We start from the raw sequence: 18,360 nt of genomic DNA, 5'->3' as shown, positions 1-18,360 counted from the left end.
GGTCCCATGCACAACCACAACTTCTGATCCACGTTGCTTGCTAATGTGGGCATAGATACTGTTGAAACACTTACAGATAGATTATTTTCAGTTCCTTCTCTTTCTTAGAGGTGATCTTAGAAGTGGAATGTTGCGTTCCACCTCGGAAACTCTTGTGTGTTGTCTAATATAATTTTTAAATAACAGAGACAGTGTGACATATAACATCTATTTGGATTGACAACTCATACTTGAACCCTACTGAAGATAGGAAGAATTTTCTGCAAGGACGTATTTCAAAATAGGTGTAATCCTGCCATTTTTGTTCCTATACTGTCCACAGAAGTGTTCCAAATACTTGTTTTCTTAGAATAGTTCTTCATAATGTGTCTGTAACTGCTTTCTTTTGAGCCATCAGGTTTTGTGTGTATAAAGGTATTAGGTATATCTAGGCTTTTTATATGCTACTTCTCTTTAGAGAGTTGTCCTCATTTTTAAGATATCCTTGGTCTGGCTTAGGTTTTGTAAATGCAGTTTTCTACTTGTTATTGTGGGTACAGTTCATAGAATTTAGTTGTGTAACTGTTTAATTTGAGGATGCGGTTAGTGCAGTTAGATGAATCTCAGGTATTAGCTATGCTCAGTTACTATTGCAGATTTTGTACATGCTAAAAGAGTTGTAAGAGGTAATGAAGTCAGAATTAGCAAGGTGAAAAGAGATTGGTGTAGTTGAACAGTGTTCATTTAAGCAAATCATCCACACTCTATCAGGCCTGCATATTGTCTTAAATACATTGTGAAGATGTATTTCAAACAACAGAAATACATTTATAAAATTTGTGTAAGTGAATATTAAAAAGTTGAAAGATTTGGGTTCTTAAAATCATATTTGCTTTTCATTAAAATATTCCATGTGCTTGTAAAACCAATACTGTTTATCGTAGGTAACATTTGTCAGTAGTTGCAGTGGTTTGATTTGTACCGAGGCCATGTTTTTGTTGCCAGTATGAAGACTGATTCTTTTTGTTTATTGTAAAGAGAGAAGAATGGATGAATTTAGACTTCATGTCATTGAAAACCACACCAGTAGCGGCTGTCAGAGGTGAAAGGCACAAAGAAAAAATATTGGAACGACAGAAAGCTCAAGAACTTGAGCAGGTAGGAGGAACTTTTTGCTGCATGTTACTAAATTTTGTGCAATGAATGAACCAATGAATTGGTTCAAATACATAAGTCAGTATAGTTTTTAAATTAATGCCTGGTGTGTTGCATGATAGTGATTTTAATTAAATTGGTTAGTTATTTGTTCTGTTTGAGATGGGAGGGGTTCATACAGCAGACTTAAAGAAATCTTTAAACCGTCTTCTAGGTAAGAAGAAAGCCAGTTTTGTATTTACTGAGGTCTGTAATATCTGAAGGACTTCCAAGACATTTTACTTAATAACAGCGACATACTGTTCATCTGGCCTTGTTCCCCATGGTGTGTGTGTGAAAGGAGCACCACTGTTTTGTGTGAGAAAAGCTTACCTAAGCACTGTGTTTAAGCAAAAGGTGCTGAGGCTTGATTTTTCCTGAAGAAAGAATTCAGAGCAGTTGTTGTGCCTTTCATGCTGCAGTTGTGCATGAACACATGGGTGGATTAGGGCCCAGATGGGGAAGGGGTTGCTGTCATTAGATTAGTTCTCTTTACATACAGTTGCTGACTGCTTCATTTGTTTATTCAGCTCCTTAAATGCAATGTAGTCTGATCTGAAAACATAGCTGGGGATGACTACGTAATATTTACTTGTCCACAGATCTCACAGTAGACCATTTGTTGCTGTTAGGTTTTCCAGTCAGTTACGTTGTAGCTAGGAACCAGATTGACCTGGCACTGTTCTTGAGTAGTATGCAGTGCTTGGGTTATTGTCTTTTGAGAGGGGTTTAATCTTCTTTGTTTTTTCCCCACATAATATTTCACCAAACATTTTTTTCTGAACTGCTGAAGGACCATTTAACATGCAGATCTTAAAACACCAGAATGTCAGCATGTGCTATACAGTTAATGACAATTTGTATGTATTCCTGATTCTAGAAGAATATGATTTTTCTAGACTCTCTCACCCAACCACTTGCTCTCTGTGTGGGTTTATACCGTGTTTTGTACACCAGAATGTCTGTCCTTTCTTTGATACTCAAAAAACCATATACAACAGATGCACACAGCTTGCCAGTGGTGGAGAGGAGTTGATGATATAATGTAAACAAATGCAAAATTTTGTCAGTGCTGGAATGCCTAATCAACCCTTTTCTCCAGTGAACTAATTTGCCTGCTTCCTGAGGTCAGGTGGCAGAATGACAAAAAGCAAACTGCTGTAAGGGTGAAAAGCAGTAACTTGAGGTAGAAGTAAGAGCCCTGCAAACAGCAGTGTTTCAGATGCAAGTCTGTAATACTGCTACACTGGCAATGCAGCCAGACAGTAAAACTGCTTCTATGTAAAAACGGTGCCAGCTAAGCACATGTTTGAGAGCTTTGACTCAGGATGGCGAGTGACGTTTATTTCTACTGGTGTTTAAATAGCACAAGTCATGAGTAAGCCATTCTATTCCCACACAAATCTCACAGAATTTATCAAGTATTCTAGGAAATACAAACCATATGCTATGCACACAAAATTATTTCTGTTTTAGGCCATGCTATCTGAAAGAGAGCTCAATCCCTATTGGAAAGATGGTGGTACAGGTTTGCCACCAGAGAAGGATGAAGCAGCTTCAGTTAAGAAAGGTAAATGGCAACTTTTAGTAATAATCTTAGACTTCTGTCTCTGGTCTCTGTGTTGCTAACAAGTTACTACTAATGTTGGCTTAAAGGGATTATGAATAGCATGTAATAAAGTAAAATTTGGATGAAAATTCAGTAGTGAATATTGAGTTAATATAATTGTATGTTGTTTTGCAGAATTTCTCTTCAGTGTTGTTTAATCTTGAGTGATTTGACCTTCAATATCTTTAAAGAAATTCTCAATTTTTGACTAATTAAAGGAAAGCCTGATTTAACCAAGACAAGATAAATTGTCATCTTATTTGGTTCCTTTCATTCCATTACACAAATTATCATTTTAAAATATTCAACCACAGAATTCTGTGTCACATTGAAATGAAGTACATTACAGATGCAGTTTGTGAAAAATATTATTTCTGTAACCTTTTCACTTGTTTCCATACCCTAGGGTTATCCTGCCTATTTATTTCCAGCAAGAGCAGTTAGAAAAACATTTTTTTATAATGTCATGAAGCATTTATTATGTGTTAAGAAGAGTCCTTGTATTCTGTCAACAGGGAACAGTAGTGTCCCTGGCTTTTCTCTTTGGGAGCCTTTCCCTGTGGGCAGTCTGTTCTGCAAACCATTAGCTTCACTTTTAGGAGTCGTAGAAACCAGCGATCTATAAGGGGTGACAGGTGTCAGTGACTGTGTCCTGAATGTTAAGACCACTGTTAGATTCTCAAATGGAAAGCAATGGGTTACTCATTAATTTTCTGAGAAGGGGAATGCACTTGTTGGTATCTAGGGGGTATACCAGAGAATGGACACAGAAAGTGGAAACAATAAGAAGGTTCTTTAATTTCATAAAAAACCCCCACAACTTCTCATATGCCACTCCTGTCTTGGAAACTGCTTTTGCATTCTATGATGAAATAGAGAAACTTAAATCAGTGGTATTACTAAGGTATATCCAGAAGTAACTCATAAAAACATGTAATTGTATTATTATATTCTATTTTTCTTTTGCACCCCTTCCATTTTTACGTTAAATTTAGGTGAAGGTTCACTGTCACATACAGACTGTAAGCTTAAATAGGAATACATACTGAGATATAAAATGACCTCTTGTTGATTTCTGCTTTAGTTACAGTGGTTGAAGATGCTGGATTAAGTTGGTTACGAAAATCATACCAAAGGATGAAAGAGCAGGCTGAGAGAGAGAAACGAAATTTTGAGGAAATTGTGGCTGAGAGATATGGGGTAAGGATCTTCAATTAATTTTTTTCATACTAATAGATGTTTTGAAAAGGTTACATTCATGTAAAGACACAAAAATTTAATGTGTAGTGTAAGACATAAGGAAAAAAGCAGGAAAAACCAGCCTCTGAAGCTTCTCTCAAGTGATGAATAGGTTAAAGCTGCCCAGCCTTTTATATATTTTTTGTTAAGTATTTTTTAATATATGGGGTCCTATAGCAAATGTAAAATAATTATCTTCCACATCAGGAGGTTCAAATGATCCCAGTTACAAAGTACCTCAGTGCTTCCAAAGTTATGATGTATACTAGAAAATCTATTTTGTTCTGCGCATAGCAGATAATAGTGCACATTGTGGACAATAACAATGCCAAGATAATTTGGAAAGCTGTGTTACATTTTACTGAACATGAATCTTCTGGCTTGCTTGCTTTTGAAGGATTTAAGTGTCTTCACAATTTATTTTTAATAGAACAGTCTGCCATAACGACATTAACTCTTTAAAGCCTCCTGCATATTATATTATTGTCTTTAAAAGCATTGGTCAAAGGCGTGCGGTATTAAGTCTTGGCCATAGTATAACTTTTGAGTTTTCTGTGGGTTTTTTGATTAGGCTGGTTTTGTTGTGGAAATTTTGGATAAGACAGTATGACTTCATACTATTGTCTTGGAACTGAATTGTAGTTACTCCTGGTTGCTGATCACCATATTGGTTTCATCAATGGTAGAAATTACTTGGTGCCAGTGGTTGTAATGAATACTATTAAGAATCTTTCTCAAGAAACTAGAGTTCAAACAGCATGAACCACTCTGGCTGCCGAAGTACAGGATAGTGATTGAAAGAGATCCCTGCTGGATATGCTTTGGTGTGTAATGTTTTGAGAGAGAGGGGGATGGGGTTGGGGAAAGTAATTGGTGGCTTTTACTTCAGCTCAAAAGAGGGAAGAGGAACAGTCCACATTTTGCATAGTTGCCTAATGGGTAGAACATTTGTCCGGAAAGCCAGAGACAGGGGCTCAGAGCCTGTTTCAAGCTAAAGATTTTGAACCTGCTATCCTGGGTTTTTAAGAGTTTAACTAGATTGTAAAATGGTTTACTGGCAATGTCAATTGGTTCTGTAGAAGCTGAGCATCTGGTGAGCATAAATGCAAAGTTCATGAGTAAGAAGGAGGAAGCCTTTCTTCTTAGCTCAAGCCCCTAATCTTCAGGTTGCAAGGAGGAGACAGTTCTGAGGCTCTGGACCCTGTTCTCAGGAGTGCTTAAGCACTTCTGTGCCTCTAAAGTAGAACTAGTCCAAGGGAAGGGATCAGAAAGCCTTCCCAACGGAGCATGTTAGACATGGAGCTGTAAGTTCCCTTATTTTTTGTACTGGTCTTCCTTTCCACTCCATTGTTCATGCCTTGCCCCTTTGCACAGTGACTCGTTTTCACAGAATGGTGCCTTTCTTGTAATACTTTGTAGGGAAGTTCACAATACCCCATGTTCTTAAAAGCAGTATGACTTTGGTTTTTTTTTTTTCCTTTTCTTATAGTCAGTGGAGGTATTTCAGTCACGATTAGAAGAAGCTGAAAAAGTTGCATCCAGAAAGGAAAATTACCATAGAGGTGGTGGAAGATGGAAGAAAACTGACTATTTAGAAAATGAGAAAGAGAAGAAAGAACACCATATGAGGAAGGAGACACGAGATGAAGATAACAGGAACATGTCTGGGGGCTATACTAGGGAAAAGTATGGCAAGGGATGGGCACAAGAAGACAAAGGTTACAGAAGAGATATATCAAGAGAAGACCAAGAATATGGACACAGTAGCACAGACTCAATATTGAGAGGCTGCAGCTCCAAAACAGAAAAATACTCTGATGAAAAACGAAGCCAGGAAAAGAGTTCATCTCTAAGCAACATGAAACACAAATTTCTGAAACCCTCTGAAGATGATTTATCCTCTTACAGTGCACCTAGAGACTACAAGTCACAGCAGTCCTCTTCCAAACTGCCGGTTCATAGTTCTTTGGGCAGCCGTTTCCAAAAACCTAGTGAGGATACTGCACTGTGGACCAAAACACACACAGGAGATAAAAATGAGAAATTAACATCTGATCAAAAATCATCAGGTACTAGGGAACAAACTGATGACAATAGTTGGGAAAGAACTCGAAGTGATGAAAAAGAGGAGTCGCGACAGGACTACCCAAGTGATATATCTGCGAAGAAACAAATGTTACCCGATAGTAAAACATCATGTTTTAGGTATTTTACAAACATGTTTACTTGTCTTTTATTTGCTGTATTTTTCATGGCAAAGTATACTGGAAACACTGCCTTCTTTGTAGAGTATTAGATCTGATCATATCAGATCCCTTCAATTAGAAGAAAGCTAGCCTCCCAGCTAGGGGCAGTTAAAATGGACCACTGTAGAAGTAATTGAACACACTCTACTTGTCCTGTCTTGTCAGCATATTTGAGAATTGCTTATGTTAGAATATTTTCTGCTTCTTTCTGATGTTAGGTCATACTGCAGTAAAATTGGCCCCTTAGGCAAAAATCCTGCAAAACAGTATCTTAACTGCTGTTGAATTTGTAAAAGACAAACTTGAAATGTTAGGAAATGCTGACTAAAAACTGAAATAATTAATACAGCAGGGATGTGTTTGCCACCTGTGAGATGAACTCGTATGCTAAAGTAGTGGCATATAAAAACTAGTTAAAGGTATTGATTAGAAAAGCACATTTTATGTGGAAAAGAGGAGAGATGAATAGTAGTCAGAAGAGAAATGCAAACTAATATATGGTAGAAAGTTCAGTTTGCCTGACTTGCTTTAGTGAAAGACAATAGAGATTTGTAAGGAGAGGTCATCAGAAAAGTAAGTTGTAGATGGCTGAGCTTTTGCTCTGCTTGAGGCCACCTGTTCTCCAGTATTACCAGCTTGCTGGTTCTTCCAGTGATAGGAGTGGTGTGGTTATTACTGTGAATGCTTTCCTTCAGACCTTCCCAATAACAAGCAGGCATGTGCAAAAGTATTTTAGAGTCAGGATGGTGTTATTTAGTTGCTTGGGAAAGCTGGACAAGTAAATATTCTTGGTTAAAGTATGAAGAAGGATGGTAAGATTTGGCTGGAAACAGCATTTGATGAAATGTGATCAAGTGTAATTCCTTCTTTCTTATAGGCTTATGTCAGTTATTTTCAGAAAAAAACTTATAGTGGGGTTATGAATTTAACTTCGTTGGATTCTAATAGCAAGACAGTACCTTAAAGGTATTTATTTTATTTACAACTGTTCCTACATGTAGTACTTGCAGATTCCTCACTGTGTATTTACAAAGAAAAATTGTACATTAAAAATGAGCATGACTAACTAGAAGCAGGTAGCTTAGTCTACACAATTCTTTGCGTTGTATAGGTTGAGTAATTTTTCCACATTTTACTTGTGATAGTTCCTACTTTGATAGGAGCCAATGAAATTTACATTTTCTTTGATAGTAGGGAGATTAAGCGAACATCAAGGAAACAATTTCTCTTATTTATTTATTTTAAAACCCCCATGAGTTTAAATAAATATCATGGCAGAGGAGTAGTTCTGGATTCTGGCATGAATAGTTTGTATGCACTGTGGGAAATCCTACTCGTGTTTGTCATGTCTTGTTTTATTGTTTATTTTAGGATTTGCCTAGGTGTTACTTTGCTGGAAAATGAGAAAGAAGCCTTTATAATTGATTTAGCTATCCTGAAAAAAAGATCTTGTCTCATTAAACCTGTAATGTATGAGATATTATTAGATATTCAAATTTAGTCGTTCTCCTTGTTTTTCTAGATATTGCCCTGAAGTGCTGGGGTTTGCCGCTCTAAATGTGCTTTTTAAACTTCTGATTAGAATGAATCCCTGTATGTCTGAGCTGAAGCCTATGAGACTTCCTCAGCTCTTGAGTCCTGGCTTGTTCATTACTTTGTTCAGGTACAAGGTCCGCACAATCCACAGCAGTTTTCTGCCTGCTTTGGGTAGCGTGTTGCTTTCCATAAGGAAAGTAGTTATTCATGTAAGGAGGGATGTGTGATGAGCTGGGAGAGTGCATCTGCCTGCGGTTCAGGCACAGACTCCATGAATATGGAAATCTACACTTAGAACTATGAGTCTGGGAAAAAAACCCACCCTGTTATGACTCTTTTGTGCACATAAAAGGCATGATTATGCGTGATTAGTCTTACTTTTCATCCTAAATATCATGGTTTTTTTTTTAAAATAAAACAACAACAAAACTTCAAGGATTAGCACCTAATAGTCTGTGTAAATGACACATAATTCTTTAGTAAGTCTACCTTCATTCTCAGTTTTGTTTCCTCTATGACTTCCAGAAGGAGAAAGCAAGACCTAATAGCAGTGTTGTACAGCTGATGGCAAATAGGAGTTCTGACATCCAGTATACTTTATTTAACTGTAGTGAACTGCTGGTTTGGATTGGTGATTGTCCAAAATGCAGAGACTGAGTGAGAGAGACTGTGTGAAGACCCTGCATCTTGGTTTTTTGTTTTGTTTTTTTTGGGGGGGTTGCGGTGGGGGGGGAAGATGTGGAGGCAGGTGTTGCTTTGCGTGTGTGGTGTGATGCCCTCAGCACGTGACAAAGTGCATACCCAGCTGCTTGCTCATCCTCCCTCCTGCACAGGGAATCAGAAGAGCAAAAGGGAGAAAAACTCATGTACTGGATAAAGACAGTTTAAGAAGCGAAGGAAAGAGACAAAAACAAGTGATGCAAAGGCAGTCAGTCACTTGCCACCTCCCGCAACCAGACTGATGCCCAACCAGTCTCTGAGCAGCAGCTGCTTTGGGAAGACTGCTCTTGCCAGCTTTTATTGCTGAGCGTGATGTTATGTGGCATGGGATATCACTTTAGGCAGTACGAGGTGGCTGTCCTGGCTGTGTCCCCTCCCAGCCTCTTGCCCCACCCCAGCCTCTTTCCTGGGGGTGTACAGTGAGAAGCAGCGAAAGCTGTGAGGCTGGGTAAGCACTGTTCAGCTACGGCCAAAACACTGGTCTGTTACCAGCACTGTCACCAGTTAATTCCAAAGCACAGCATCATTACGGGCTACTATGAAAAACACAGACTCCACATCAGCCAGACCTAGGAGAACATAGAGTTATTGAGTAGAAGTTAGAGATGCCATTGCCTCATTGTTTTTATCATAAAAGAAGCAACTGTTCCTTGACAGTCTTATTTTTGTGGTTGGTGTTTTTTGGGGTTTTTTTGTTAAATAATGTTTTGTTAAATAATGGTGATGAACTTTTTTCTTTTTTTTTATTGCAAGCACAAAACCTGTACCTTCAGCTTTCAGCTTTTAGTTACCGCATCTAGTAAGTGCAATGCAAATTGTGACTGGACAGAGCTGCAGATTTTGGGAAACTGGATTGTGTATGGAAGTGGTTTGCTTATTGAAGTTCAACTAACTGAATTATTATGATAGAGAAGATAATTATTTTCTTTTCCTCACAGTAGAGATCTAAGCATAGAAACTACCTGCTATTTTCTTTTGTGTGTTTTGTTTTACTACTCTTAAATCCAATTGTGCATCATCTTTGATATTTTAATTGTATTTCTTAGCCCAATATAATTACTGAGCTGACTTATTAGTAAAGTGGAGATCACTTAGGCCTGGAAAACCATATAGCCTCTGCTTATTGACTTAGTTATTTCTATGTTTTTTTAAGCTGACTTCTAACTCCTTAGCTTCTGTGTGTTTGAGATAGCATATGACCTGTCTTCCTGTTTCTTTCAGTGAGAACTGTCTGGTTTTTTTGTAGAATTGTGTGGAAAATCCTGGCTTTTGGGAACATTTCAGGTTTGGATATGTGGGGTAGTTATCTGTTGGGAATAATTTATAAGCTGCTGCTTTATTATTCTTCCTCAAGTTTCAAGTCTTGTAATACATGTACTCTTTCTATGGTGTTGTCAGTCAGTCACAAAAAGTAAATCTTCATTGATGTGAAGGTTTGGATTAATAGGTGTTGCTGGTTCAGTTCCTCATCTTTCATGCTGACAATGTACCTTGTAAATTTTATCCCTTCTAAGGCACAGAGAGAGTTTCTTCAGCCTATAAATCAAAGTGTTTTGGACAGTTATGACACAGGTTAATTAAAAGTGCTGATTGGATGTCCAAGGGATCTCCCCAGAGGAAAAGTCCATCCAGCTAGCGTTTGCTGAAAATCACACTTAATAATGTGACTGCCTCAGAGTTTAATTTGAGACAAGATAAAAAGCAAATCAAAACAATGTCTCTAGTCTCAAAAAGTTCAGGCGGTGATTCAAACATTAGCACCACTTAATAAAAGCACGTATGAAGTAATAAACACCTCTTGCTCTCTTTACTGAAATAGGCTGCCTTGTTTTGAAAAGTGTAGGTTAACGAGAAGTGAGAACTTCATCTTTGAGGGTTCTGTTTCTGGTGAAGTTAGTGTAAGTGTTTCTGCTGAGTTTCTGGGTTTTGGATTGAGCATCTTCAAAACAGACAAAAGTAACTTTGGTAATTTCCTCAGGGCTGGGGTGATCTGGCAGTTAAAGATTACACCATCTTCAAAGTTCTCCCATTCTTCAAACCCTACAGGGTTAGGTTAACCATATTGAGTAGTGGGTGGATTCTCTCTCTCTCTCCCCCTGCACCCCCCTCATAACTGTATTCTGTGTGTCTCTTGTGTTAAACAACTGACTTTGAAAGTAAAATATCTTAGTCTTTCCTAGGGTTAGAGAAAAAGAGCCAAACTTGTTTGATGCCTCTTTGCAATAATTCTTAGAGACCTTATTTATTATCATAAGAACTCATACACTGACTTTTAATATTAAAATTAAGATACAATACTATTAATTACTAGCTGTAGCTTCTCTAAGGAGACCTGGTATTTTAAAAATGGTACCAGTTAATTTTCTGTGGAAGTTCTACCATATCAGCCAACATCTTTAGATGCAAAGATTGTACTGTGAGCAGGTACGTGTGGGCATATAAATAGCTTTAAAGTGATGGAAGGCTATTTGGCATACAGAAGAACTGGGAAATAGGTGATTTTGCTGGAGCTGCAAAGTAAAAGCGTGACCAAAACCAGAAAGGAGAATTAGAGTGGGTTAAATTATTCTTTCTGCTCCTCTTTTCCTTGCTTTTTGCCTGCTCATGCCTGCTGCTGGCTCTTGACTGTTCTTTTAATGCTGAAAAAATGTTCATAGTTAGCGCTTTTCATTTTAATTGATCTCAAAAGTAGAAGGGAACATACCTTGTAAAAATTTTGTTCAAGCTTTTTGGTTTCGGAGGCCTTGGCAACTTCTGACTGCAAATACGTTTTTATAATATGTTGTTATCAATTATTTTGACAATAGGAGCATAGGTACCAGTACAGTAGGCATGTAATACTTAATTACACAAGTGAACACTACATTGTTTTTCTATGGGTTTAATGCTGCTGATGTTTTACAGATACACATCAAAGGATGAGCTGCCTCAGGTTCTTAGTGAAGAGGAGATGAACAGACTGGGAGCAAGGATTGTGAAAGCAGAACTCATGGGCGACATGGTAATGTCTTTGGAAAAAAATCATGATTTCCTGCAATTTTTCTTTAAAGCTTGTAGTGATATAGTCGTTAAAAAAAAAAAAAAAGTAATGATTCAAGCAAATAAAGTCCTGCAAATTTTGATCAGGTAGGATTTGAAGGTACTGCTTTTAGTGTAACTTCTGCTTTAAATGCAATGATTCATAGACTAGAGTAGAGGATTCAGGTCCCCAGGTTTTGTAGGCTAGGCAGCGTGTCCCAAACCAGTTGTTCTTTGCCTTTTTTTGTAGCTCTTAATGTCTTTTTATTAATCAGGGAGCAAGTGAAAACTACAAAGCTCCCAGTCTGTGTTACAAGGTAGACAGTATCTGGAGCTTTTGTTATTTCGTCAGCTTTGTCACAGGTAGATGCTTGTGGTCCATAAGTCTGATGTATAAGCATACTTATTATTATATTGAAATGTGAAACTGAAAGGGACCCATAGGCCATTGCATCCAGCTCTGCAATGAGAACAGCTATGTAATGCTTTGTGGTGAGCTCCACAAAGTATCTACCCTGAATGAGACTGGGTTCATGGAGCTGAGATAAACAGCTGCATGTTTAATGTTGCTTTAGAATGCTTGTTTCAGGCAACAACCTGAAGGATCAAGAATTTCACTCTTTTGGAACACTCTAACCTCTGGAAGTATATATTTTTTTATTACATTAAGTATGGCTGTAGTGAGTTAATTGCATTCAGTAATACTGCCTGTAAGTTTCAGTTACAAGGTCATAGTCTGTTAGTTTTTAAGCTATGTTTTTCAAGCGCTTGCTCTGAATAGCTGCTCTTAAGGAAGTACTCCTGAAATTTTTGAAGGATATAATAAAGTAACATTTTTTAGAAGTGAATTCTATGACTATGGACCTTTGTATTTTCACCTTGCCTATTGTGACAGTCTATTTTCACCAAAATCTGCATCACTAAGATGTAATAAATGAGACCTAATGAAGACCTAATTAACCTAATGAAGTTCAACAGAGGCAAATATAAGGTCCTGCACCTGGGGAGGAACAACCCCATGCATCAGTATAGGCAAGGGGTTGACCTCCTGGAAAACAGTTCTGAGAAGGACCTGGGAGTTCTGGTGGGCAGCAAGTTGCCCATGAGCCAGCAGTGTGTCCATGTGGCCGAGAAGGCCAGTGGGATCCTGGGGTGCATCAGCAGGAGCATGGCCAGCAGGTGGAGGGAGGTGATCCTCCCCTCTGCTCTGCCCTGGTGAGGCCACATCTGGAGTGCTGTGCCCAGTGCTGGGCTCCCCAGTTCAAGAGAGACAGGGAACTCTACTGGAGAGGGCCCAGCAAAGGGCTGCAAAGCTGATGAAGGGGCTGGAGATCTCCCTTATGGGGAAAGGCTGAGAGAGCTGGGCCTGGTTAGCCTGGAGAAGACTGAGGGGGGATCTTATCTGTGTCTACAAATATCTTAAGGACGAGTGTCAAGAAGATGGGTCCAGGCTCTTTTCAGTAGTGCCCAGCAACAGGACAAGGGCCACAGGCACAAACTGCAACAGAAGAAGTTCCTTCTGAATATGAGGAGAACCGCTTTACTTTGAGGGTGATGGAGCCCTGGCACAGGCTGCCCAGGGAGGCTGTGCAGTCTCCTTCTCTGGAGACATTCAAAACCCACCTGGACTTGACCCTGTGCAACCAGCTGTAGGTGACCCTGCTTTAGCAGGGGTTGGACTAGATGATCTCCAGAGGTCCCTTCCAACCCTGACCATTCTGTGATTCTGTGAATGTGTGTTACAACCTTGTGCCAAATTAATATTTCCTGAGAGTCATTAATTCTTTGATTTGTGGGAAGTTTTAGGATGTTTGGCGTACAAATTTATTGCTGGATTAGAGCATGGTGGTGGTCTGTGTCAAAGGCCCTATCACTTAATTTAAATTTTGTTAGAAGGTGTCTATTTTATAAATATTTTCTTTTCAAACTGATTTTATATTATGAATTCTTTTTCCACAGACTTTAGACACAAATGTGTGTATGTAGCTTTATAAAATTTGAATATACCTTTTCTAGAAATCCTGTCCATTTGAAATTTTATCAGCTTCAAAAATGAATTAAAAGTAACGTCAAGCAGTATATTTGCTAGTAAAATAAGTGTTAAATGATTTGGATAGATGCATCCATGTTTTAATCTGTAGTTTTCCTAGGTAACATATAAAAAATACACTACCATGGAAAAATATGTTTATGAATATAAGTATATGATAGGTTTATGAGGGGCTGGTGTTATTCATTTAAGATATTATTTTAAGACATTTTCCTACAGAGGAAACAGAGGAAAATGACTGAAGCTCTCTATACACTACTTGCTATAAAGTACTAGTGAGGGGAAGGTTTTCCAAAGACTCTCATGGAGAGCTGCAAAAATTTGTAAACTTTTTTTTTTTCTACTGCTTAGCATCAATAGCATTGTCCAAATAAAAATTTGGGCACAAGTGTGGGTCTTTCCAATCTTGAACAGTAACTGAATAAGAGCAATTTGAATAAATATATATAGATGTTCTGTGGAGAGAGTGTGATTCTTTTATTATTCTACCATTTTGGTTTATTTTTGTCAAAATCTTGTAGCAGAAGGCAACATTATAATTTTACTGTTAATTTTATATATACATTTTTGTACACATGTACTTTCAATTAACCTATTTTAAAACGCCCCACAAAGCAGCAGAGTAGAAATAATAAAATAACTAATCTTTATCTTGCTGCTCTTTAAATACTTTTTCATGGACTTTGTCTGATCAGATTGAAAATGCAGCTTGTTTAAACAAGTTCATTCCCACACAACATAACAGATGGTTATGTAACAGCATGACCTGGTGGCTGGACCTCAGGTTGACCATGTGGGACAAATTAAATCTGAATCTGTTTTTGTTACTGACTTGCTGCTTGGTGTTCATCAAATGATGAATTTTGAGGAAGCAGGTATAGGCATGATTGTTGGAGTCCAATGAAAATGGCAAAGTGGTCAGAGTATAAAGGGTTGTATTTCTTATAGGTTGATCGGTTTTCACTTTGCAATTCTTAGCAAACCAAAGTATTCTGAAATGCTTGTACTTACTTAATAAATGGGGATGAGAGCAGGAGCATGAAAAACAATTTACACAAGACTGTAAACAGTTCTCATTTTCTACCTGTCATCCATTTTAATACCCAAAATAAGTTCTTAAGTACCAAAGTCACACATGTGGTGTAAAGAGATGTGAAACTGTACAGCAGAAATGTGAGAGCTATTTCCCTAGACCCACTGTGTGCATGTGTGTGTATATGGATATATAAATAACTAATAGGATATGTAGCATAACCTGGAAAGTTTATACACTTGATGTGTTCAGGCAGCTTTATTTAGCTTTCTATACATAAAGTAGTATCTATGCTTAGCTACACAAAGCATTTATTAGCATAACTGAATAATGTTTAAACGTAATTTTTCTGGTGCTTTTATGACAAGAAATGCTTCTATACTTTAGATGCCTCTGTTCTAAACAATTTTTATAATTTAATCTTCAGTAAAGGATTGTGTGAATTATATTGATGTTTTCTTTAGTCTTTTGTGTCATTAGAGTTTAAAAAAAATCAAAACATGAACAAATAGCATGAATAGTTAATTTTGATATAAAGGTCTCTAGAAGTTTAAAATCGTTCAGCTAATGAGTACTACCACTTTCTTTGAAGGAGTTAGCTTCAAAACTTCAAGCAGAACTTGAGAACGCTCGCAAACTGAGAGAGACTCAAGGGCAGATTCCAGCAAAGTCTGGCAGAGAGGTAAGGGGAAAATATTCTTCTTTTCTTGTGCTAACACAATGGTATAATGCATGTAGCTGCTGAATTATGGGCAACATGAAAGGTACTTGGGAGAATTACAAGGTGTGACTTTAGGTGAGCTACTGTTCAGACTGGATTATACTTTTTGGTGGTAAAGAAAACTTTTTCCATTGTACTCACTTTAGCAGCTTCCATAGGAATTTTTTTTTTGGTAATATTTTCTCAGCAATGATATAGACCTTGCATTAAGAATAAAACTGGTAAGTGTCGTGTTGTTGACTGTGCTGGCTGTTACATAACCGGTCTCTGAAGAAGCTGGCACTTCCAATGTGGCTGTTTTTAAATGGTGGTATTCAAGAAATGTATAATCTTCTTTCCATACCAACTTTGATATAGCTACAAGGAAACAGGGTCAGTATCTTCATTTGTGAGCTCTGTCCCCATGATGGAGAGGAGACTGTTAGGCAAAACCTAATGTTCTTTTTCCATTTGACCCCAATTCCACAGTGAAAATTCAGCTGCAAGTCAGCTGCATTTGAAAAGCTACTAATACATTTTTGGAAAAGGCTTCATCTCAGATCTCATACCTTAACTAGTATTTCTCCAGTCTTTAGTAGACAGACTGAACTGGAGGTTAATTTGTGGCCTCTTACTGACTGCGTTGTGACAATAGTGTTAAAGTATAAAGTCTCAGGCCTTGAATTCACAAGAATTTAAGATTACAAAAGCTCTGTGTAGGTAGGCACTGCTTCATTGCAGTGCAATTCTTAGGCGTGTTTTTCATGTATATACAAAAAACCCTGGATAAGGCAGATTGGAATTGTATAATAATACAGGAAAAAATCCGTTCATATTTTTAGATTTCAAAGAAGAGGGCATGTTATGGGTGGTCCTCATAAATGTTATTAAAGACCTGTTCCTTAAAAATTGAGTCAGGAATAAAAGTTTTGGTCAGCCTTAGTCTTAACTGTTGTTTTATTTTTATCTTAATTTTTAATTAAAGGATTTTTAAAACTTGCAGCATGTAGTCATTGCCAAAGTACCAAATGTAAATTCTACTTGAATTTTCAGGAGGAAAAATAATTTAAAAAACCCAACAAGTTAAAACATATTTAGGATGAGGCCTCTCTTTCTACCTGTCTTCACCCTGACAGGGATCTCCTCCTTACATGTAGAAACACCAAGCTCAGCAATGCAAAAGTTTTAAGGATTCAGATGGATCAACTGACAGAGAAGAAATAGTCTGTAATCTTCTGGCCTGACATGGGTCCTAATCTACCTCTGGACTGGCATCTGAAAAGTGTATGGGTAGTCCAGTAAGAGTCTTACTGAAGAAGAAAGGTGCGTTACAGACTTGGCTAGATTGGAAATACCATCTTGCTTTCCTAAAGCCTCAAAGGGATTGGCTTAGTCATTTCTGTTCATGAATATCCTATAAGAGAATTATGGTTTATCTTTTGTGATCCTGTCCATATTCAGTTTTGCACTCTTGTGTGCTTTTTTACTCAAGCAGGGTCTGGGGACTTAACAGGCCATGTCCACTCCTTGTCCTACATTCCCTTTAAACATGGTGAAAATGGTGTGAATACCCCTCGTCCACCCCCTCTTTTTCTTCCTCTCCTGTGGGAGCTGGACTAAGCCCCCATTGACCACTTCAGTATTGTGATTGATACAAGCTTCTTTAGAAGACTGAAATGGTTTAAAAACAGGGCACTTTCCTCTCTGAAGGATGAAAAATGTCTACCCTTGTGATTCCATGTTGGCATTCTCTGAAGCTCAGGATCTGCTTCTTACATAATTCCAGATGCAGAACTTGGTTTTTAGGTCTGTTCATCTCAGAATGCTTATTTTTATGTTAGTCTTGCAGAAACTATCTTTAGTTTGTGAGAACCAGGGCTGTTGACAGTCCTGTTGTTTTGGGCTTTCCATGGTTTGCCAATGCAAATGGTCCCTTACGGATACAACAGAGTCAATCTTGAACTGCATCATACCACAACAGTATCAACCTCTTTACAACTTGCTGTAGGCTTGTGGTAAATTGTGACTCCCCAAACCATGGTGAAAACCTTGAAGTTCATTTGAATCATTTGGGTTTTAATTAGTGCCAGGGCTTGCTAACCAGAGGGTGAAAGTCTTCCTGTACATATTAGAGGCTTACCGTGTCTTGTCTTACTTATGTCTTGCCTGTGCCTGTTTCATGGCTACTTCTAGCCTGTATTACATGGCTTTTTGAGCGTGAGCAGTTCAGCAAAGCTGACAGTCACTCTGTTCCGAGTCCTATCCTTGTGATAGTTGCCAGGGTAGTCTTACTGGTTTTACAACTTCAAACTGACTTCGGACTACTGGAACACAAGCACAATGTGTTTGGTACTCCTGTGTAACAAGGGCCAGCTGTATCATATGGTGTGTCTGAACAGCTCAGGTGTTCAGAAAGCATCTTGTAACAGAAGAGAAGCTGGCTTTGAAAGTGTATTTGGTACTGTATGAATCAGTATTTCTATAATATTGACCACCCAAGTGATAGCCTTAGTCAATTCAGCCAGATGTTTTGCAAGTAAGATACGTGAAGCAGTTGCCACAGAAGTGGTTTTCCAAATGGATGTCCCATTGATCCCAAAGTTTGATAGCTTTACCTCCACTACCAATAACAAACACGAGGGATTTTAATTCAGGCAGGACTGTCTCCGGTCCCGTGGAGCAGCATGGTCAATGTCATGTTGAAAGATCCTGAAACATGGCTTTGCCTTGTTTTCACATCTGTTAGAACTGGGGAGGTAAATCAGGAAGCAGTGAAGGCAATTCTAAGTGCATCTCCCTAGGAAGTTTTTTTTGGTTTCTTTTTTTTTTTTTTCCTTAATTAATTGAACATGGATCAATTTCCCAATTCAGATCACTGTGTGACTGACTGAAGACTCATGCTAGTATAAGGGGATGCGCCCGGGCAGCTGTGGTTTGTACAGAGGACAGGATCAATTATTTTGACAGCAGTGCTGGTTTATTCTGCCTTAAAGTGATCAAAAAAGTACAGACTGATGGGACTGTAAAGTGGTTGCT

The 18,360-nt window shown here is 38.1% G+C and overlaps 1 protein-coding gene across 1 annotated transcript in view; it reads left to right on the top strand.

The window, feature by feature from the left end:
- Positions 1–18,360, top strand: part of CWF19L2 (CWF19 like cell cycle control factor 2) — an 84,583-nt gene that overhangs the window by 19,278 nt on the left and 46,945 nt on the right. Inside the window, exons 5-10 of the mRNA XM_037377157.1 lie at positions 1,018–1,137; positions 2,650–2,743; positions 3,867–3,982; positions 5,511–6,226; positions 11,428–11,524; positions 15,217–15,306. Coding sequence (XP_037233054.1) covers positions 1,018–1,137; positions 2,650–2,743; positions 3,867–3,982; positions 5,511–6,226; positions 11,428–11,524; positions 15,217–15,306 — 1,233 coding nt within the window. The remainder of the gene's footprint in view (positions 1–1,017; positions 1,138–2,649; positions 2,744–3,866; positions 3,983–5,510; positions 6,227–11,427; positions 11,525–15,216; positions 15,307–18,360) is intronic.

This window comes from Falco rusticolus, chromosome 2 (assembly GCF_015220075.1).
Source record: "Falco rusticolus isolate bFalRus1 chromosome 2, bFalRus1.pri, whole genome shotgun sequence".
Classification (NCBI taxonomy): domain Eukaryota; kingdom Metazoa; phylum Chordata; class Aves; order Falconiformes; family Falconidae; genus Falco; species Falco rusticolus.
The sequence above is the reverse complement of the archived record's forward strand: the minus strand, read 5'-3'. Positions and strand labels throughout refer to the sequence as shown.